The sequence below is a fragment of the Panthera onca genome, chromosome D1 (assembly GCF_046562875.1).
Source record: "Panthera onca isolate mPanOnc1 chromosome D1, mPanOnc1 haplotype 2, whole genome shotgun sequence".
Classification (NCBI taxonomy): Eukaryota; Metazoa; Chordata; class Mammalia; order Carnivora; family Felidae; genus Panthera; species Panthera onca.
The window spans coordinates 2,114,219-2,135,180 of record NC_138348.1 but is presented as its reverse complement, the minus strand read 5'-3'; the positions used below and the strand labels follow the sequence as shown (position 1 = coordinate 2,135,180).

Genomic DNA, 20,962 nt, shown 5'->3' with positions numbered 1-20,962 from the left:
ACCCGAGGCGCGTTCCCGCGAGGAAAGGTGCACTGGCAGTGACCAAGCCGGAGCGCGGAGGGCGACCCTGATCTCTGGCTGCTGAGGGGCCTGCATTTCGGGGACCCTTCTGGCTGGAAGGGCGATGCCACGTGGGGGAGGCAGCGGCGTCGGGAGCGAACGACCAAACATCGGGCCCTGATGTCTGTCCCTCACACCCTCATACGGGACCGGGGGGAGCCGCGCAGGCCTCCGCGCAGGCTGGGTCCCAGGGCTCAGACTGGGGAGGGGCTGTCCCTTTGCTGCGAAGCCCAAGGAAACCATTTCCTGCAAGGAATTTTCTCCCCAACGGAACAGCACTCCTTACGAAGTCCCTGAGCCAGTGGGGGACTGCACTGGCCCCCGACGGACCCCTGTCCTGCCCCTCCCTGGAGACCTGCCCAGACCCTCACTGGGACAAAGGGTGAAAGTCAAGGTGAGACCCCCTCCCCCCACCGCCCCATCCCCAGTGAGGTTCACAGGCAAGCTGGTCTGGTCTGAGCTCTCGGGCCGGAGGGTGGACGGACCTCTGCTCTCTGAGGCCCTGCTGGTTGGACCATGGAATTCTGGGGTTGGGGGTCCTGAGTTGTGAACTAGCTTCTTTTACAGGCAGCCCGTGGGGAGGTGGGGAGTGGCCTCCATGGTCTCAGGGTCACCTGCCGACCCCACTGGCATTGTTCTGTCCACACTGGTCACGCTGGCCCCCCTGTGCCCCGGTGCCTTCCTCCCTACAGCTGGGTTGAGGGGGGGGGGGCTCCCCGGGCCTGGGTCCGCTGGCGGGCCATTTCCCTGGGCCTCTCTGCAAGCCTCAAACTCCTCATCTTTGAAAACAACCTGTTTCCATTCACGTGAGGTGACTGACAAGGGCAAGCAAGCAGGCAGCGCGCTCGGCCCCGAGGCCAAGCCGGTGGAGGACTGGGGGCGGGTGGACAGCTCCAGTCTCGGGGGGTTTGAGCAGAGCTGTCTGGGCGGCAACAGGGGGGCCTCCTAGCTGGGGACGGACTCCTCGTGGGACGGACTCCAGGCGGGGGAGGGCCTGTTGCACAAGGACAACTTGGGTGATCAGGCTCTCTCCAGAGCCCTGGGGCCCGGCTGCATGCCCCCTCTTCCAGGAAGCTCTCCGGCATCTGACCCTCCGTCCCTCCATGGCTCACCCCCAGGTCCCCTGTTTAACCCACGGGAATTTGCAGGACTCAGGCTGGAAGAGTTTATTGCCAGTCTGTGCCCTGGGGCCACTGGTCACCGGACTCAGTCCTTCTTCTGGGGCACAGGCTGTCTCCAGAGCACGAGGAGGACAAGGAGGTTGATGGCAAACTGCACGTGGCCAAAGACGGGGACCCCAAAGCTGCGGTACAGGAGGCCGCCCAGGGTGGGCCCCAGGGTCTGAGTCAACGGCTGCACGGTGGCACAGAGGCCCAGCATGGTCCCTGAGGGGTGGGGGTGGGCGGCAAGTCAGGCTGCCCTGGCCACCCGCTTCCCGGACGCAGCCCAGGTCTCCCGTGTTCACCGCCCCCAACCCTGTCCCCCAGCTCCCTCCACCCAGACTGTGCTTTTCGGACCACCCAGCCACTCAGGGGCCACACGGGTGCCTGCACCCTGCCCCAGAAAGCTCCCAAGCCCAGGAGGAGCCCCGGAGTGGAGCCACAGGTCACGGGCCAGGCCCCGCCCTCTCAGGCCGGTTGAGCCTGGACAGAGCCTCCCTGACCTGGGGACGGCGGGCTTGGGGGGAGATCCTCCTGAGCCACAGAGTGAGGGCTGGGGCTGGGGTGCAAGGCAGGCTCCCCACAGCCTCCACCACCCTCCTACCGACTGGAGGATGCCCTCCGCAGGACCGGGCGGGGTCCTGGGGGCCCTCGAGGGGCGGCCCGCCCGCCTCTCTGCACCCACGTCCTCCCCGGGCTCACCTGGCCGCCTCTGCCCCCGGCTACCTGACTCCCCTGTCACTAGGCCCCTCCGGGCAGCTGTGTCCTGTGTGTGCGTGCGTGTATTGTCAAGACGTGCGCCCAGAGGGTCCCCAGCTCCGGGGGCTCAGGGCCCCGCTCCGCTCGGGTTGCCGGAGAGCCCGCCGGGTGAGCTGGGAGCGGCCTGGTCCGGCCCCGCCTGGGCCCAGGGCCCGGCGTGGGGGAAATTTAAGAGCGGCTTCTCCCATCGCCCACACGCCCTGCAGACACCGGGAGCGATTACCGCCCCCTCTGTGGTCTCGGGTTCCCAGGCTGGCGCTGGGAACCAGCTTCCCTGTCCCTCCGAGCCGAGGGGCGGGGCCTCAGGTGCGGCCCCGCCCTCCTCCCTGCCGGGCCCTGCCCCCATCTCTCCACGCTTCGTTCCCCTGCGTCCTCCTGGCCTCTCCTGGGGGTCGGTCCAGCGCTCCAGGAAGCCCTCCGGGCCCTGCCTGGCCTCCCCGGACCAGAGGCAGCCCTGAGATGCCACCTTGCAACCATGGGCCATCGGGTTCCCATCTCGGCCTCTAGAGCTCAGCCTGCCCTTCCCCCCTTGGCAGACAGGCGGCAAGAGCTGGAGCGAGGGGTGGCCGGTCGGGTGGGCTCTCTAGCCTGCTGGGGAGTTCTTCAACCCCAACCAGCCACAGGAGCCCGTGGGGCCACCTGCACCATTGCCCCGGGGGCAGGGCAGGGGCGGGGAGCTGAGTCTGGACAGGAGGCTTGTAGGCCTCTGGAAAGAACGCTGGGCACAGAGTGAGGGCTGGGGGATCCCCTGTCTGGGGACACCCGTGTCCTACGGGAGGGGGGGCGCTGGGGGCTTTCTGGGTTTAACCGGCTGCGTGCCTTCCCCCACTCACTCAGGGAGCACGGGCACCCCCGACCCACCCCGTGCTGGAGGGGGGACCCCGCCTCCCGGCCTGGCAGCCCCCTGTGCTGACCACGCTTGGCCCCACTGGGCTGTCTTCCCAACTGGCCTCTTCAGGAGCCTTTCAGTTCCAACCCCCTCCACACCTCGCCGAGCCGGGTCCTGGCCTGGAATGTTCCAATCTTCCCCTTCCTCTTTTATAGGGAAATCCTGCCCCTGCTTCAGAGCCCAGCCAGACAGCAGCTCCGAAAAGCCCCCTTTCCACCCCCCAGGCCCAGCCCAGCCTGGTGGCGGCCAGAATTCTCACCTGAGCCATCTTGCAGCCCCCCCCCGCCCCACTTGGACCCCGGGCCACCCACCCCACTCAGTACTCACTGGGTCTGGGCAGACCCAGCCTGAAACTGGGGAGTGGGGGGAGCTGCTCCATCCGAAACTGCCCAGAGAGCTTCCCAGAGAGGAGGCCCCGGGGGTCCCCTGCCCCTCACTGGCTCACCCGTGTCTGCGGCTGACACAGCCTTGGTCAGCATGCTGTCGGTGACCACGTTGAGGGCACACAGGCTGAAGACCAGGCCAGGCATCAGGAGGCAGAAGTGGAGGACGTCGGACATCAGTGCCTGGCATGGGACAGGGAGGCCACGGGATTGGGGGCGCCACGCAGGACCGGGGTGGAAGGGCCCATCCCCGGAGCCCCATAGAGCCGGCCCCGGGGGGAGGGGGCCCTGGGGCTCACATGCAGCCTGGGATGTGCAGACAGCTGGGGTGATGGGCCCGGGACCCCGCTGTCAGTGGGGTGCGGCCCCGAGGAAAGTGCTCACCATGGCCGGTCCCACCAGGACGAAGCCCAGCACGCTGGCCCAGAGCAGCGCCCTCTCCGAGAAGCGACGGCTGAGCCGCCCGATGACCAGGCCCTGAATGACCTGGGGAGACAGAGCGAGAGGCCGGCTGGGAGGGGTCTGGCCGGGGGCGGCCCCCCCCACAGCTGGGGACCCCCTCCCAGCCCTAGCAGCCACCCGGCCGGAGGAGAAGGGCGGGTCCCGAAGCGGCCAGGTCCTCGGGGGGCGGGGTGGCCTGGGCACCGCACGTCGGCACCCATACACCCGGACAGTCATCTCCAAAACGAGTCCCGTGTCCTTAATTTCCAGCGCGATGAACACATTTTCATCAAGCGAAGGCCGACTAACTGCTCACAGGCGGCTTCGCGGGGGTGGGGGCAACGGCTTCCTCTGCGTGGACCCTCTCCACAGCCCCCACCCCAGTCTGAGTAAATCCAGGTCCCTCCTGGCCCTGCGGACCCCCGACATGTCCTCCGAGCCCAGTCTGCTGCCTCAGCCAGCTCAGCAGCTGGCGTGCTCCCCACCCCAGGGCCTTTGCACTTGCAGCCCCTTCCGACCCCCACCCCCCCAACCAACTGTCCCATCTAAAATTGCACCTCTGCCCTTCTGAGGACCCTTATTCTCCTCTGACAGCTCATCACGCCTGGCACATGAGATGAGGGTAGTCGGGGGCTTATCTCTGTCTCCCCCCAGGCCTGTACGATGGACGCTTCCCACCACTGTGGTGGCACCGTGCCTGGGGTGGACGTGAGGGCCACGTGGGGGCTCTCGCAGGACGGCCTGCGACAGACAGGGGTCTGCAAGTCCGCTGGGGTGGTGACGCCATCCCTCAGGACCGTGTGGGCTGCCACTCCCCCCAGCCCCCCAACCCCAACGCCCCCCACGGGGAGGGGGATGCCGTGGTCCCCTTGGGGTCAGGCTGCAGCCGACACGCTTCGGGGTGGGGCAGGAAATGGTTTGCGGAGGGAGGCAGCAGGTGGGAGCCCAGCTGTGGGGGCGCCCAGGCTGCCTCTTGAGACCCTCGGTGACCGGCCCTACCCCGTGGGGCTGGGGGCTGGGAGGTGACTGGCAGAGGGGGCCTCAGGCCTCTCCCTGTAGACACAAAACCCCACCCTCTGCCCGCAGAGGTTCCAGACGCAGCTGGGGCCTCAGCTGCCCCCGGGGGTCGCTCGGGTGCTGGAGCCCCAGGCCCGTCTCGGGCGGCGCCACCATCGGGCACCTTGCCTCGGGCCAGGCCAGAACTACCCGCGTCTGTCCCTGAGGGTCTTAGGGGGTCTCTTGGCTTTCGCAGAGGTACAGGCCTGGTCTCCTGGGTCTGGGAGTCTCCAGGGCAGGGCCCCGGCGGGCTGGAGCGGCCATTTAGAACCCGCGGCCCCCAGCTCTGGAGAATTATCATTGTTTTCAGTCTGTGGCCCACCGGCCGGGCGGCAGCAGCCCTGAGGCCTTCCCGCCCTTGTGGCTGCTATTTTCGCACCAGGGGTGAGACCCGTCCTGGGCCCAGAGGCGTGGGGAGCAGATGCCCAGGAGGAGCTGGGAATGTCACACGCTTCCCTCCCCTTCAGACGGTCCCAGAATAGCCCCTCCCGCACTCCGGCTGTCGCCACCTGTCCCTGCGCCCCGGGCCCTGGTGCAGATGCCCAGGAGGAGCTGGGGCCTGGGAGACGGGCCGCCCCGTACCACCGGAAGGCGGCTGCCCGTCTCAGGGCGCCTCGCAAGGACCGAGTGACCGTCACCTGGGTGGGGCTTCCTCCTCTTCTAAGAGCTTGGCCGTGTTAGCTCACCTCATCGGCCCAGCCACCCCACAAGGGTCACTCGCTTGATGGGCAAGGAGACCGGGGCTCCAAGGGCCCGAGGAACTTGCCCGCATCTTGTCACGTGCCCTACCACCGGCTCTCTCCCGCCCTGTCCTTCTGCTGGGGGGGCACCCGGCCGCACACTCAGAGGACCGTGCACCCTCGCATGCTTCCAGACAGGAGGCCAGGGGCTCGCCGGCCTCCTCTGGGTACCAGCCCCCTCCCTCCCCTCTCCGGGGCAGACGAGTGTGCAAACCGGGCGCAGGCCCGTTGGTGGCTGCCTCGGGCAGGGAGGGGAGGGCACACTCCCGGGGGCAGGAGGGCAGCCGGAAGCTAACGGTACAGAACAGCGATGGCAGGCGCTCAGGGCAGCGCCCTGCAAGGCCCGTTGCGTCTGAGACGCGCCCCGCGTGCCCGGCACCCACTCACCATCTGGAGAAGCCCAAAGAAGGACAAGAGGTAGCCGGCCTGGGCCGCATCCAGCTGGAAGAAGTCCATGGAGACGATGGGGAACATGACCATGAAGAGCCCTGGGAGGGGGGTTCAGGGAGGGCGGGTGACCGTGGGGCCCTGGCGGCCTTGCCTGCGATTTGGTGGCTCTCTGGCACAGGAAGCGGGGCCCCAGGGACCGAGGTAGCCCGTGCGCAGGAAGGTGCCGGAAGCTACCCCGTGGCTGGGCGGGAGCCCGGGGCATCCTGTGCGAAGGCGGTCGGGAGGTGGGGGGCCCGGGGCTGACCGTGTGAGAGGATTTGACCCCGGACCCACTGGTGGCCCCCGAAGGCCCCTTCGACCGAAGTCGGACCGGAGTCTCCGGGCGCCGGCCCAGCCAGGCGGTCCCCTGACTCAGCCTCCAACCCCGCTGCCCGGACCCCGAGATTTGCAGCACAGTTTTGCAAGAAGCCCCTGCGGGTGAGGGATTAGCCCTGGAGCACCAGCACGAAGCCTCGCTAATTTGTTCTCTGCGCTGCCCCCAAGGAGAGGACCCCGGACGGGGGCTGGAGGTGGGTGCTGGGCACCCCTGAGGGTTCGTCTCAGACGCACCGCCTCCCCTGCTCTCGGACGGACCCCGGGGGGCTTGCCAAGCACAGGGCACTTCGGACTGTGCGTGAGGGGGGCCCTGCGGGGCTGCAGGGAATGGGGCACCGCTTTCCCCTCCTCCCTCCCTCCCTCCTCCACTCGGCGGGAACCAGGGGGCCGCCCCTTCTCCAGGACGTGTGTGAAGGGGAAAGCGTGCGGCCCGGGATACAGGGCGGAGAAGGGGGACGCCCTGACCGCAGGCCCCCTCCCCACGGCCCCGAGCTCTCAGCTGCACCAGGTCTGGGACTCACCGAACGGGAGGCTGGACGCCACCTTGATGAGGAACACGGGCAGGACCCCCGACTGCAGCAGCAGGCGGGTGATGGCCTTCAGGTCAAACACGTTGGCCTGGGGTCCGCCTGGGGGGACCCGGAGAGGCTGGGCAGGCCTCAGCCCATTTCCGGCTCCCTGACCTGGTCTCGGCCGGGCTGCAGGGTCCGGGAAAGCACCCCGCACCCATGCCGGCACCTGCTCTCAGCAGATACTCCTCCCTCTGGCCGTGGCACCTGCTCGTGGGCTCGGGAGCCCACAGGCCCCGGCACCCCCCTTCGCTGGCCCCTTTGGGGGCACCGGGCAGCTCGTCACGCTCCTAGGGCTGAGCCCTCCGCCCCCACTGACCCTAGAGCCCCCGAATTCTGGGAGGCGCTCCGGAAACACAGTGCCTCTGCTGTCGGGCGACCTGGCCTGGCCCTGGCTCCCCCAGCCCATGTGACCCAGGCAGTGGCTCGTGGGCACCATGGCACCTGGCGATTTGGGACTCAGGAGCCTGGCTAACCCTGCCCCGTGGTCCTTCCTGTCCTCCCCGGGCCTCGCCTACATCTCTCCTGCCTCTAGCCTCAGCCTCTCTGATGCCCCCCCCCACCCCCAGCAGACAGGAAGCCACTGTCGTGCATCTTGGCCTTGGGCGACTCTCCCTGCAGGGAGGCCCGGGGTGCTGGCTGGGGAGGCGGAGGGCTCAGGCCTCATACCCGCCCGGCGTCCAGGTACCGCGTCCCTGAGGGGGCCGGCCTGGCGGGGCGTCCCAGGCGGGGCTTACCTGCGGGGACCGCCCGGTCGTGGGCACTGGCCCCTTTCGTGCTAACGGGGATAAAGGTAAAGCTGAGGACAGCTCCCACGAGGTTGGCCACCAGAGCCACAGTCGCGGGGCAGTGCATCCTGGGGGCGACAGTAGTGGTCACACAGGACGTGGGTCCCAGGCTGTGGGCACCACACGCGGCCCCTACCGGCCCCTTCGGCCACAATGAGTCTCAGCAGCTGAGAACCGCCCAAACCCCACAGCCATGTCCCCACGGCCTGTGACCTGGAGGGAGGGGACGGGACCCTCAGGGTGCATTCATTAGGTGACAGAATGAAGGGGCAGACGAAGCCATCACCGGGTCCGACGGTCACACTGCAACGGCGGCTTTCGGCAGCCACAGCACGTGGGCCCCGGTCCCCGAGCGCGAGCCCGGGAGGTGAGCCCCGGCGGGCTGGGCGGGGGTTCTCCCAGGAGGTGTCGAGGGGTGGGAAGACCCCCAGGGGCCGACCCGGTGCCTGCGTGGTGTGCACCTGCTGCTCCCAGCCGGGGCAAGGGCGTTGGACACCTGGGGGCCCGCGCCTCAGCCCCGGGCGGTGTCTGGACGGGGATCTCCCTGCACAGCCCTGGACAGAGGAGCAAACGGGTTCCCAGAGGAAGGGCCCTGCCTCCTTCTGCGGGGACTGGACGGGCCTCCCGGGGTGGGGGACGGCTCGACTGTCCCTGTAGGTGACGCTTCTCTGTCCCTGGGGGCTGATGGGGAGACACACGCCAGGCGGCACTGGGGCCGGGGCGCCAGGAGGGGGTGCCGGCGACCCCGAGGTGCAGGGGCGGGCCGGGGCTCGGGTCTGCATCTCAGCTCTACCTGCACGAAGACCATGGGACCCCGCGCGGCCTCCTCTGTGTCGTGGAGACCGGCACGCCTCCTTCCCTTCCCTCCTGTTCCCCCTCGACCTGGGGGGCGGGACATTCCGGGCTGGGGGAGGGGCTTTGGGCACCACCCTCAGGATGCCCTCCCTCCTGCCCGCCCGCACCGAGGACCCGGACTCGGGAGGGCCCTCAGCTTCCGAGAACACCCTTCCGGGCTGTGGGTCATCAGGTGGAAACTCAGGCCCTGACCCCTCCGGTGACCCCACGTCACCTGACGACGCTGGCCCTGGGGCCAGCCCTCGTGACCGTCCCCGTTTCCTCCTGCGGGCCAACCGCCCCCTCCTGGGGTGGGGGACGGAGGGAGGAACACGTGGGAGCCTCTTACTGAGCCAGGCTGCTCGGCCCTTCCAGGCTGGTGCCTGGCCAGAGAGCCCTTCCCCTCAGCGGCAGCGGGAGCTCCTATGCACCCTGCAGGAGCCCTTCTCCGTGCGCCCTGGCAGTCCTCCCCAGGGGGCACTCTGTCCTCTGAGAGGGGCTCGCTCCTTCAGACACACGGTGCCTGGCCCTGAGGACGACTGAGCCTGGGCAGGACCCCGAGCCAAGACCGCAGAACAGGTGAGAGCCGTTCACCCGCACGCAGCCCTGACACCTAGCTGAGCGGAGCTCCCGCTCAGGGCCGCACAGCATGGGACGAGAGGGGGGTGGGTGTCCCCTGCATCTCCGAGCGAGGCCAGCCACAAGCTGAGTGCCCCCGCCCCGCCCCCCACGGCTGCACGTGTGCACACGCAGACGAGCAAGGCACACACACGTACACACGCACACACAGGGGTGCACACACACAGGGCTCCTGTGGGCAACCACAGCCAGGAAAGGCCCTGTTCCCCGTGGGGTCAGCGAGGCGTGGGGGCGGGGCCGCCCCGTGTCCCCGGCCGGGACCTGCCCAGGCGCACACAGTTGGTCCAGTCTGCACGTGCTGCGGACCCCCCCCCCCACCCACTGGCCCATGTCAGGGCCCCCGGCCGACTCCCACTGCCGGGGATGGTGGGCACCAGGCTTCCAAATGAACGGGAATTCCCATGGACTGACGCCCCGGGGAGGGACGAGGCCAGCACGGACCAAAGCCCCCTCCTCCGCTGGCAGGAACTGATCTGTGACGTGGGCAGGGACACCCCGGGCCCGGTGGCTGTCCCCAGAGAGAAGGGCCCTTTCTTCAGGACCCGCACGTCACTGCGCGGGGCCTGGGGGGCAGGGACAGAGCCTGCTTTCTTTGCCAGATGCCCCGGAAATTCGTGGGAGCAGAGGCGGCCACTTAGGTGGCTATTCTGGGAGGCTGGTGACAAGTGTGGGCTGGGTGGCAAGGAGCCAGGCCCCTTCTTGTGGGCTCTCCCCCCCCCCACCCCCCGCCCGGCATGCTAGCTGGTAAACCGAAGGAAACACAAGGACTCTGGGGGCCCCGGAGGGAGTCGAGGGGCCACAGCTTCCCAGGGGACGTGGGAGGGAGGGAGTGTCCTTCCTCCACCCACCCCCGCCACAGGCCCCCTTCCAGCTCCCCCAGGACAAAATGCCAGAAAGACCTCATGCCTCTGCGTGGAGGGACTTCTCAGCCCTTTCTGGCCTTGTGCCCGCACGGGGTAGGCGGGCGGGCACTGCTCTGCCCTCCCGGACGAGACTCGACGCCCCTCCCCAGGGACCTTCGGGTCAGTGCGCCCCTGAGCACGAGGCAGAATCAGCTCCCTTGCTGGGGGCCTCCTGCTTCCTTTGTGCAGGATCACGAGGGGCGTCTGCGAGCCGTGGTTGTTGGCTCATTGGACGGACGGGAGGCTGGAGGGATGAAGGCCGGGAAAGGACTCCGGGCAGAACTCCGGGCACCAGTCTTTTGTCCCTTTGCCCTTCCCGGTGGCGACCTTGCTGGGTGACTTCCTTTCCTCAGATGCAAATGAGGGCCACCCTCCCCGGGGACACCCTGTCCCCATCTCCCACGGGCTGCACGGGTCCCCGGGGGCCGCCTGGCCGTCCTGGAGCCCAGCCCACCGGCCTCCGTTCGTCACGGCTGGTTGCCCACGCTGGTCAAACGGTGCAGGCTGCAAACGCCACCTCTCACCTCTATCTCGAGGGCCTGGAGTTTGCCAAGCCGACAGAATCAGGAGGGCGGTGGGCTGGGCCATTGGCCCACCCTATGTGGACTGGCCACAGGGTGACAGTACTCGGGAAGCCTGGGCCACCCTCCCTCCTGCTCTGTGGCTCCCCTGGCCCAGGGGACGCAGGGCCTCCCGGGTGGCACCCCCCTTTCCTATCCAACCCGGAGGGCAGGCTGGGGTCAGCTGGGGCCCAGCCTCATGTGACGCTTGGCTGTGAGGGTCTCCAGAGAGTCACTGGACGTCCAGCCTGGGGCTTGGGGTGAAGTGCCCCTGCCCTGCCCCATCCACATCCCATGATATTGTGGCAAGAACAATGTCTGAAAATGGAAGTCTTTGTGGGGCCACTCCTGATTCAGCCTCCCTCTGGCTTCTGGGTCCCAGAAAAAAGGCCTAAAAGCCTTGTCTGGCCTAACACTTTGCAGCCCTCTGTGTCCCCAGAGCACCTGATCCCTCCAGTCCCACCCACACAGGCCTCCAAACAAGCCCCAGGCCTTTTCCTGCCCCAGGGCCTTTGCACAGGCTCCCACTCTGCCTGGAACACTGTCTGTCCCAGCCCCACCTGCAGTAGCTGCCTTCTCTCTCACTTCTCGGGTCTAAGCTGAGCTCGCTCTTGGCCAGGTGGGCCTTGTGCTGTGTGTACTTCCCACTGCCCGGAAAACCCAGGGTCTCTCGGTCAGGTCTCTGTGTCCCCCTGCGGTGGGGAGGCCGCACACCGGGCTGGCCCCGCACGGCCTCAATGAGCCATCGTGAGCACCGAGTGGGGCAGGCCGCCTGGCTGACCCATGAGTCACTCCTGTCCCAGTGTGTTTACTCATTAACTTCCAGGGGAAGCGGCCGTGTCACCCGGGCGGAAGCCCTCTGTCAGCAGGATGAGGGCTTCCTGTTCCCCGGCCAGACCAAAGGCTGAGACGGAGTCCCCAGTCTTCAGGGCTGCAGATAAGGAGTATAATAAATCCCCTCGGAGTCGCCGAGCGCCCCCTGGGCAAAGCTCGCCCTGGGGCCAGAGCGGGGCCCCTCTCCCGCGTTAGCGCCCAGGAGGGCCGCCAGTGATGGTGACACCATTGGCACCATGTCAGTTTGCCTGACCCAGCCCCCAGCCGGGCCCAAATCCCCCCGAGCCGAAAGGAGTTGCTACCCTCGGGGGCATCTGTCCAAATCCCGACCTCTTCCAGGGGACGGAGCCCAAGCCTCGCACTTGGCGGGGGAAGCCTGTCCGCGCTGGCTCCAGCCATCAGGCCTGGGGGCTGGCTCGACGTTCGACGGGGACCCCCGGACCCCCCCCCCCCCCCCGGACCTGACTCAGCTGGGCTCCGCAGGCTGGTGCTGCCTACCGCCGAGGCCCAGGGCGCACTTGTGGGAAGGGCGTGATAGAGGCCTCCCCAGGCTGTGAGGCGCTGGGCTCAGGGCCATGAGTCACCGAGCGGCCCCCACCTGCTAAGTGACTCAGGGCCTGGGCCCTGGGTAGGAGAGCTCCAGGCTGAGCCGAAACCAGTTCTACCGGTGCCCGCCCCACAAGCGGAGGCTGCCAAGGGCACTTCCTCTCCCCTCACCTGCTCCCGGAGGTGGGGGGACACGGCTGATGCCTTTTGGGGGAGGGGTCACCGGGGCACGGGAGGCAGGAAGATGGCAGCCAGGGAGCCCTCACAGCGTGCCTCGGTTTTCACCGAGGAAAAGGAAGGAAGGCGGGATGTGGCCCTCGCCACGGGGCTTCGGGGTCCGGGAGCCCGCCTCCCCCGAGCCTTGGATGGGGAGGCTCACTGTCTCCGGGGCCTCCGTTTTCCCACCAAAGGATGCATAGGGTTATAAAGCACCTTCGATCTTGGGATGAAAGAAGGCAGGGAAGTGAATGGATATTTCCGGAACATGAGGGCAGGGGCGCAGGCAATCTTGGGGGAGGCCCAGGGGAGAGGACAGTGAGTTGTGTCTTCTGGGTCAGCAGCTGGGACGGAAAAAAGGAAGGTGACGACGAGAGGGGACGTGGGGGGGGGTTGGGGGGGGACAAGAGGGGGCGTGGGGGGAGGGCTGGGGGGGTGGTCCTAGGCTCGGGCACAGTCGCAGGCCCCACAGCAAGTGAGGGTGGGCCCATTTCACGGGTGAGAGCACCTGTCAAGGTGACCACGGTAACAGGCACCTGGCTGTTGAGTCCAGGTAGGTGGGGCAGCGTGGGGGCGGGGAGGCTCCTCCCGGCCCTACCTCTCCCTCTCCCGCACACTCTTCACGCCCTGACGTCCCCCCCCCCCCCACCGCCCCCACCTGGTACACCCTCCCGACCCTCTTCCTTTTCTCCCAGGGAGCGCAGAGGCTCTCCTCCTCTTGCTCCTGGTCTAGCGACTGAGGCTCCCATCACCCCCAGCGGCTCATGTGCCGGCAGAACCCATGGTCGCTGCCGCCCCTCGGAGCGTCAAGGGTCCTCCCCTCTTTGACCTGCACACCTCTCGGCTTCCGGATGTTCTCCTGGATCTCCTTCCCTTCTTGCCCTCACTGTACCCCCTCCTTGACCCCCGCTTCTAATGTGACGTGCCAGGTTGGGGCTCGGGGCTTGGGGCTCAACCCGAACCCGTTCCTGGGGCTTAAAAACCACCCACCTGAGGACACAGCCCTGCTCTGCTCACTATAGGTCCCCTCACTCAGCTGCCCGATCCATAGCTGCCTGGAGGGCCTAGCGGGCACCAGACTCAGCCCGACGGAGATCTCAGCAGGGCTCACGGCTCCCCCCAAGGCCGGCCCCAGAGTCCAGGCGTGGCCTTGAGTTCACAGCCCGATGGAGATCTCAGCAGGGCTCACGGCTCCCCCCAAGGCCGGCCCCAGAGTCCAGGCGTGGCCTTGAGTTCACACCTACGTCCCAGCCATCAGCAAATCCGAGGCAGACCCCGCCTCCTGCCCACCTCTGCTCCCTGCCCTCCCTGCTCCCCACTCCATCCACACCGGCCTCCCCGGTCGTCCTGCCGCCCCCCTCACCTCCTGCAGGTGACACCCTGGTGACCACCCATCTGTCTGGCCCCCGATCGTGCTGTATTACTTCTCATGCCAGGCAGTTCACCCTGACCCTTTAGAAATACGTGTCATTTTCATTTCCTCCGAGGACCTGGCCTGTCCTAGCCACCACGGTATCCCAGAACCTGGAATCCCAGGGCACCTAGTAGCTGCTCAATAAATCCCGGTGAGGAAGCAGATGAAAGGAATTCTGCCTTCCCCCCCTGCAGCCTCCTGGCTGAGGTGCTCCGTGGAGACAGACATCTGCACCCCAGACTCTGATGAAAATCCTGGGGTGGGGAGCTGGTGGAGCCGGCCACGGGACCCTCCCCTTCCCCCGTCCCTGCGGATCAGCCGTCACCCGCTGCATCTACCACTGTTGGGGGCTGTCTGGAGGCACTGGGGGAGCCTGGGGAGACCGATGCCCCCAGAGGCCCAGGGGCCAGCACAGGCTCATCCGAGATCAGAAGGAGGGCTGTCCACAGAGGTGCCTGTGTGTGTTCCTCTGTGTGTGTGTGTGTGACTTCAGAGACCAGCAAGGTTCCTGTCCTGAATAGGGCCCCAGGGCAACTCCCTAAGGCCGGCGCGGGTGGGTCCCCAGCTGGCACAGGGCCTCCCATCCACAGCTGGGCACCCACATTCCAGACCAAAAGCAAAGACTTGTGTCGAAGGAAGGCAAGGAGCAAGGTCCACTCCTATGAAAGAAGCCGATTTTGAGTGGGTGTTGGGGCTGCTGGGGAGAGGGAGGAGGAATGGGGGTGGGGCAGCGGAAGTGAGGTTCCCCGCCCACGCCTGGCAGGGCCTGTCCAGGGCTCGGTGTCCCGGGTTCAAGGTTCCTCTCTTCTCCCAGGGGGCACTCCAAGGACTGCTGCTGCAGACGGCTCTGTGCAGTTACGGAACTGCCCACAGGCTGCCCTCGAGTCCTCCTGCCCGCAGCACCCCCATCGCAGGATGCCCACTGGTCATCCGGGGACCCCGCCTCCAGGGCCTGCCGTCCAATTTCTTCAGGTCCGGCCTGGTTTTCATGTGACCGGGCCAGCCGCGTGCGTCTCCCTAGCCTGGGACCTCCTGGTGCCCTCCGTGCTGCCCTGGCGCGCACCCTGCGGGACTGCACCGGCCGCGCCACCTGCTTGGGTCGGCTCGCGTCCCTGCCCTGTCCGTCCTGCCAGCCCCGCCCACCCGCTCGCGCGCCCCCTCCGGCCCCGCCCGCCCACTAGCCACGCCCCCTCCAGCCCCGCCCACCGCGTGGGTCCCTGCTGCCCGTCCCACACCTGACCCAAGACGTTCCGAGGCCCGGCGAGGTGGGCGGCCTGGGCCCAGCCAGTCTCGGCCATCCCGACCAGCACCCGCACCCCGCTTCCTGGCCCGCCGCCCCCCCCCCTCCCCCAGCCTGGTTCCAGCCTCGGCCACTCACCCGCACGTGGCGCTCAGGGTCCCGCCGAGCAGTGAGCCAAAGATCATGCCGACCCCGAAACACAGGCCGAGGCGGCCCAGGGCCGCGGGCAGCTCCTGGGGCTCAGACAGGTCCGCGATGGTCATCTGCGCGACTGGGTGCGGGGCGGGGACTGAGCCGTGCGGCCCCCTCGCGGAGCCCCGAGCGGCCTAGGCCCGGACCGCGCCCCACCCCGCACCCTGAGGGTGCCCCGCGCAACGCTGCCTCGTCCACACCCCCCAGGACCTACTCCGCACCTGCACAGGCCACGCCCCCCACCCTCAGCCACCTGCCCGCCCCCCAGGCCACGTCCCCATGTCAACCCCCCCTCCCACCTCGGTCCTGCTCTCTGGCCTAGACTGGTACCCAGAGGAGACCCGCCCCCGCACCTCCCTCAGGTCGTGACCTCAGCCCCACCCCCACCCGCAGTCCTCCCGCAGCCCCAGCGGGCCCCCGCCTGGCCCTACCTGGCATCCCCTGCATGAACGCGACAGGCAAGGGCGTGGCGTAGAGCAAGGCCACGCCGGGCAGGGCCGGGCTGCAGGCGGCCGCCAGGAGCAGGTAGAAGGCAGAGGACGCCAGGAAGGTGAGCGTGAACGCGGCGCGGGCCCCGCGCCAGTCGGCGAACCTGGGGGAACCAAACCTGTGATGCTCACAGATACCAAGCAGGTCCTGCCGCCTCTGCCCCTGACGCCCGCCCCCTGGGGCTGCCGAGGAGCTAGGCCGCAGGGGTCTCCTCTCGGAGCCTCAGTGTCACCATCCTTCCAGTGGGTCAGCTTTCGGCGACCTGGGGGTGTCTGGCCCAGCAGGGCCCTCCTGCTCCCTTTGAGAACACCTTGCGGGCTCCAAAGGGAGCAAGGTGCGTGTGTGTTGTGCAGAAAGTGTCTCCAGGCTCCTGCCCTGTCTCCACCCGGCCTCCGAGCAGGGCCGTGAAACCCTTGGGAGCCCTGCTTGGTCCGACTTTACCGCCTCTGGAGCCCCTTTTCTGGACAGTTCCCCCGAAGATCTGATGCCTGCCACGTGGATCTCCACCCCAGGGTTTGCGGGAGGATGATGTCTGCCCTCATGTCCCTGAGCCCGAGGCCCCAGCAGCGCTGAGGCCGGTGGAGGTGTGGGGGTCCAGGGGCGTCGCTGGTGGGACCCCCAGCTCGGCAATGCTGGACGTTTCCAGCCACGACAGCCCTGCCGGGACAATCCCCTCTTTGGACACAAACCAGAATTCGTGGAGGAGGCGGGCAGGGCCCCGGGGAGCAGGGGTCCCCGGCATGAAAGGGACTATTGTGCCCAGTGTCGGTCTGAGAGGCTGGCACGACCCAGCCCCTGACCTCCGAGGGGCAGGCCCGGGTCATCGTTGCGGGGAGGGCCCCCAGACTCCCTGCCCCACGGTACCTGCCCAACACGGGCCCGCCCAGCAGCTGAAGCGCGCCAAAGGTGGTCTGCAGGTGGCCAAAGGCGACGGAGTCCAGGCCCAGCCTCCGGGTCAGGTACTGCAGACACAGGGGGGCCCATGGGAAGGGTCAGGGTCTGGATCCAGGGTCCCCGGAGGGTGAGGAGGGGGAGAGGTGGCCCCGGGCTGGGCGGGAGGGAGCTGCTCTGACCCGTCTGCGGTGGGTCTGGGAGGGGCCTGGGACTCGGCTGCGTCTCCCACAGGGAGGAGACCACGGGGCCTCTGGGGCCAGGCTCTAACAGGCAGCGGCTGGCCCTCCTTCCCCTCTGCGGGGCGCACCTCAAACAGGTGGGGGGGGGCCCCAGCCCCCACGGGTTTAGCCTCGTTCGCCCAAAGCTGCCCCGTGGACTGCAGTATCTTCCCTGAACGACACAGGCCTCCTCTCTGTGGGTTCCAGCCTCTCCCGGCCCCTCTGGAGCCACGCCCACCTGGGGAGGTAAAGGCAGCGACCAGTGTCTCTCCAGAGCCCTGGAGGCGCTCGCCCTCCTGCCCGAGCCTTCCTGCTGCTCTGCGCCTGTCACTCCAGGGAGCCTCGCTGGGTCCCCAGGACAGCTGCTGTCCTGGGACCTCTCTCCTGAACTGCCCCCGGCTCTCCACTCGATGTCCAGAAGCATCTGGCATGCAGCACATCCAGAACGGACTCCCCATGGCCTCCCCCCAGGACCGGCCCCTCTGCTCCCTTGCTGACACCCCCCCACCCCCGGCAAGGGTTCAGGTCCAAACCCCGGTGTCTTCCCTGAACCCCTCTTTTCTTGCACAGCCACATTCTTTTTTTTAAAAAAAATGTTTATTTATTTTTGAGAGAGAGAAAGCGGGGGAGGGGCAGAGAGCGAGGGAGACAGAGAATCCCCAGCAGGCTCCACGCTGTCAGCACAGAGCCTGATGCGGGGCTCGAAATCATGAACCGTTGCACGGCCACGTTCAATACATCGGCAGCTCCTGGGCTCACCCTTCGCAGACCTTGAGGCCAGCGGGGCCTTCCTCGCGGCCAGCATCCTCCTGGAGTCCTGGCAGCCTCTCTCTCTGGCCTTCCCTCCTTCTCCCCTCCACTCACTCCTCTCTAGCTGCACTCTTCTCACTACTGCCCCAGGGCCTTTGCACTAGCCAGGCTTGCTCTTTGTTTCCTTTAAGCCCGCCTTCTCGGGAAGGCCTTCCTGATCCCAAAGCCGCCACACGTCTGTGGGCAGCCCCAGCACCCCCCGCACGCCTCGTGATCTTACGCACAGCACAGTCTAAGGACAGTTCAGTCCCTGCCCGCTGTATTCCAAGTTCTGAGAACAGGGTACACACAGTAGGTGCTCGATGGGCATTTGTTGAACGATACATACAACATCCACGGAGAGCCGCCCTTGCTCTGTGCCTTTAACTGTTCTCTCGTCGCTCCCTGCACCAACCCTTCCAGGGAGGGACAGTGTGACCCATTTCATGATGGGACCTCAAGGCGTCCGCCCCGGCCACCTGGCCGCTAAGGAAGGGAGTCAGGGCTTGGACCGGGCCGTCTGGTAGAAGTGAAATGGGCTTTGGGGCAGGGTTAGGGTTCGCCACCTGGCTGGGGACTCCTGCCATGCCCACAGCGGCCCCCTCCCAGCCAGATCCCCAGGCACAAGTCCGCTCACGGGAATCCCCTGGGGGGCTTTAGTGGCTGTGCCATGGCCCCACCCAGGCCAGACAGATAAGGGGCGCTGGGACGTTTCGAATCCCCCCGGGTGCTGCTGCCCTGAGAGCGTGGGAGCCCGGCCAGCCCCACACGGGTCTGTTGAATGAATAAGCAAGGGTGAAAGGTGGGATCAATAAAGAGTGGGCGGGCGGGCCCTGAGTGCTGACCATGACGCTTAACCAACCGCCTGCCGGCTCCAGGCAGCGCTCCAGGCCGGGGGGGGGGGGGGGGGGGGTGGGGGCAGCAGAGGAGGTGATGCGTCAAGTCCCGCCCTCTCGGTCCTGGTCGGGGAGACATGCGGCAGGATGTGGGGTGCGGACATCGTGCAGGAAGGCTGGCCAAGCAGGCCCTGGACGGAGGGTCCGGGCGGGGGTTGGGAGGGGAGGCTCGCTGCGGAGAAGGCCTGAGCGGAGGCCCGAGCACAGGAAGGACGGGAGCCGAGCAGGTGTCCCGGCGGGTGGATCCATAGGGCAATGGGGCCGGAGCCAGGCCGGCCAGGGGGAGGGGCACTGCCACGGGGCAGGGCTGGCTGTGCACCAGGGCACAGGAAGTGCCCACGGGCGGACCGGGAAGCACGGTCCCCGGGTCCCTCAACCTGTTCAGCTCCGTGCGGTGGGTGGCTTGGGCGGCACCGGCCCCACCCCCCGGGGCCCCGCTGTTGCACGGATGGAAGCCGAGGGGGACAGTGCGGCCGTGCTGGTGGCCAGGCTGCTGAGGGCGGGCACTCACCGGCATGATGGAAAACCGCATGAAGAGGCAGGTGAGCCCCAGGGTCACCAGCGCATAGGTGAGTAGTATGACCCCGGGACGGCCCAGAGCGCCTATCTCCCTGGAGTAGGGGCCCCGGCGCCTGGGGGCTCCGGCTCCCTGCATCCTGGGCAGGTGCGGCGGGAGAGCCTGGACGGATCGGGGCAGGAGGCCGGCACGGTGCGCAGGGGGCAAAAGTCCTGTGGTGCCCGGCGAGGGTGCTGAGTCACGGGGCGGGAGGCGGGCGGTGCTCACCTCTGGGACAGGGCCTGTGGGAGAGGCCAGTGCTGCAGGACCCCCGGGGAGGGCTTCCGGCCGCTTGCTGTGTGACCTTAGGCGCCTCCCCAGCCAGCTCCGGGGCTCTGGGCACACAGCTCCCCGGAACCTAGCCTGAGTCAAGCTGGGGGACCCACGTGCCCCATGCAGGAAGGCACCAGCACCCCATTTTAAGAGGGAGGGCCCATTTTAGAGGCCCAGATGGGTGCTGACTGTAGTTCAGGTAGGTGCCCCCTGCATGTGTGGGGCTGATGTCTTTGGGTCCCTGTTGTCGGGCGAGGGGCGCCTCAGGCCCACGGTGGAGCCCTCTCCACCAGGGGCGGCTTCCAGAGGCAGGTTTGACACCCTTCACCCAGCCCAAGGGGGCTTCTGGGGTGGCCGGAGGGTGGGGCGGGGCACAGAGCAAGGCCTCGTGTGCCCTCTAGCCCCCCACTGGCAGAAACTAGACTTTGTGGGGCCAGGGAGGCCTCTACAAAGTGTCACCAAATTAACACCCGACTGTCAGCTGAGCCCCGAGGGTGGCCTTCAGAGTCTGGGGTCCAGGGGTGGGAGCGGGGCTGGGCAACAGCAGGAGGAAACCCGGGGCTGGCCCTTCTGGCGCCCTCCCCCTCCCGCTTCGGGGAGGCTGGGGGGTGGAGGCTAGAGGCTGAGAGCCGCGGGTCAGGGGCTGTCAGCCGGCCGCTCACAGGCTCCACACCGTAAGGGGTCCTGGTCAGGGGCGTCCTCTCCACAGTGACCTCCGGTGCCTGCCCGGCCCTAGGGCACCGCTCCAGCGGGGTGAGCCCTCCCGGGGAAGCTCCGGCCTGGCCCTTCCAGTGCTGGGCTCGGGCACCTGAGGTCTCCCGGTGACCTGAGGCCCTGGCCTTCCTGGGGTGACCCGGCACCAGCTTTCTTGGGGTAACCTGGGACTCTGGCCTTCCTGGGGTGACCTGGGGCACCCACCCTCCCTGGGGAGCCCCAGCCTCACCTCCACTTACAGGCCCAGGGGCGTAGCAGCCTGCCCCCCGCCCCGCCACTTCCCACACAGCCCCTGCTCCCACTCAGGTGGGGCGGCAGGAACTCTGACTTTTAGAGCAGTCGGGGCATGGGGTGGGCAGAGGGATGGGAGCCAGGGGCTGGAAAGGAGAGGAGGGGAGAGGGGTGGAGGGAGGGAAAGGAACGCAGGGCTCATTGTCTGGCCTGCCCCCTCTCTGGGGTCTGCACAGAGACCCAGAGGAGGGCTGGGACGGGGGGCGGGGGGCGACAGGAGCATTTCTGGAAACGGCTCCTGGGCCCTCTCCCCACCTCCCCTGCAGATCAGGGGACACTGGTCCTCATTTCGCACCTGCGGCAACTGTACCCCCTTGGCTGGGCCGCCAGAGACCTGGATGCAGGTACGCCTGGCTCCAAGCCGTCTTTCTGTGGGGCTTGCAGGGGGGCTTACGGTCCCCAGGATTCCCTGCTGGAATCCACGGGAGCACACAGACTCGGCCTCGGGGTCAGACACAGTACCCCAGGTGAGGCACCGGGCCAGGACTCTGCTGCTTGTCCCCCAGAGCCAGACCATAGGCCCAGATGTGAAGTCCCCTCTGCCTGTGTTAACTGTAGCTGAGCAGAGCGGGAAGCCCCCGGGCACCAGGCTCCTGGGCCAGGTCCTCCCGCGGTGCCCGGGAGGGCTGGGATGGGGGGACCAAAGTCCGGCTGTTCGGGGCAGAGCCAGGGAGCCCGCGGCCTGCGGTCGGGGCCTTTCAGGGCAGAGGCTAGTGGGCCCCGGGGCAGCGGGGGGAGCGGCTCACCCCCCCCCCCCCCCCACACACACACACAGTGGCCTGGGTTTGAGGAAGAGCTCAGTCCAGACAATGCAAACGGGGGAGGGAGGCGTGTTTGTATCTGAGGACAGTGTCC

At 67.8% G+C, this 20,962-nt stretch overlaps 1 protein-coding gene across 2 annotated transcripts; it reads right to left on the bottom strand.

Annotated features, from left to right (window-relative positions):
- Positions 1–1,211: 1,211 nt before the first annotated feature.
- On the bottom strand, positions 1,212–20,208 carry SLC67A1 (solute carrier family 67 member 1). Of its 2 annotated transcripts, XM_081790195.1 has the most exons (11): positions 19,981–20,204; positions 18,785–19,928; positions 16,341–16,438; positions 15,419–15,579; positions 14,934–15,066; positions 7,560–7,678; positions 6,775–6,882; positions 5,876–5,976; positions 3,636–3,737; positions 3,314–3,434; positions 1,212–1,445 (listed from the first exon to the last, which is right to left on the bottom strand). In XM_081790195.1, exons 2-11 carry the CDS (start codon positions 18,926–18,928, stop codon positions 1,267–1,269), a joined length of 1,266 nt encoding a protein of 421 aa, XP_081646321.1. In that variant the 5' UTR covers positions 18,929–19,928; positions 19,981–20,204; the 3' UTR covers positions 1,212–1,266. The 2 variants fall into 2 exon arrangements, with proteins under 2 accessions (XP_081646321.1, XP_081646322.1); XM_081790196.1 differs by lacking the exon at positions 6,775–6,882 and having other exon boundaries at positions 19,981–20,208.
- Positions 20,209–20,962: the final 754 nt, after the last annotated feature.

Bases quoted from the DNA above. Each gene is read 5' to 3' on its own strand.
- SLC67A1 (XM_081790195.1), bottom strand. From the start codon at position 18,928: ATGCAGGGAGCCGGAGCCCCCAGGCGCCGGGGCCCCTACTCCAGGGAG. The intron at 15,580-16,340 runs GTACCGTGGGGC...TGGTTCCCCCAG, and splicing joins GGCGGGCCCGTGTTGGGCAG to GTTCGCCGACTGGCGCGGGG. The intron at 5,977-6,774 runs GTGAGTCCCAGA...CCCCCCTCCCAG, and splicing joins GGCGTCCAGCCTCCCGTTCG to GGCTCTTCATGGTCATGTTC.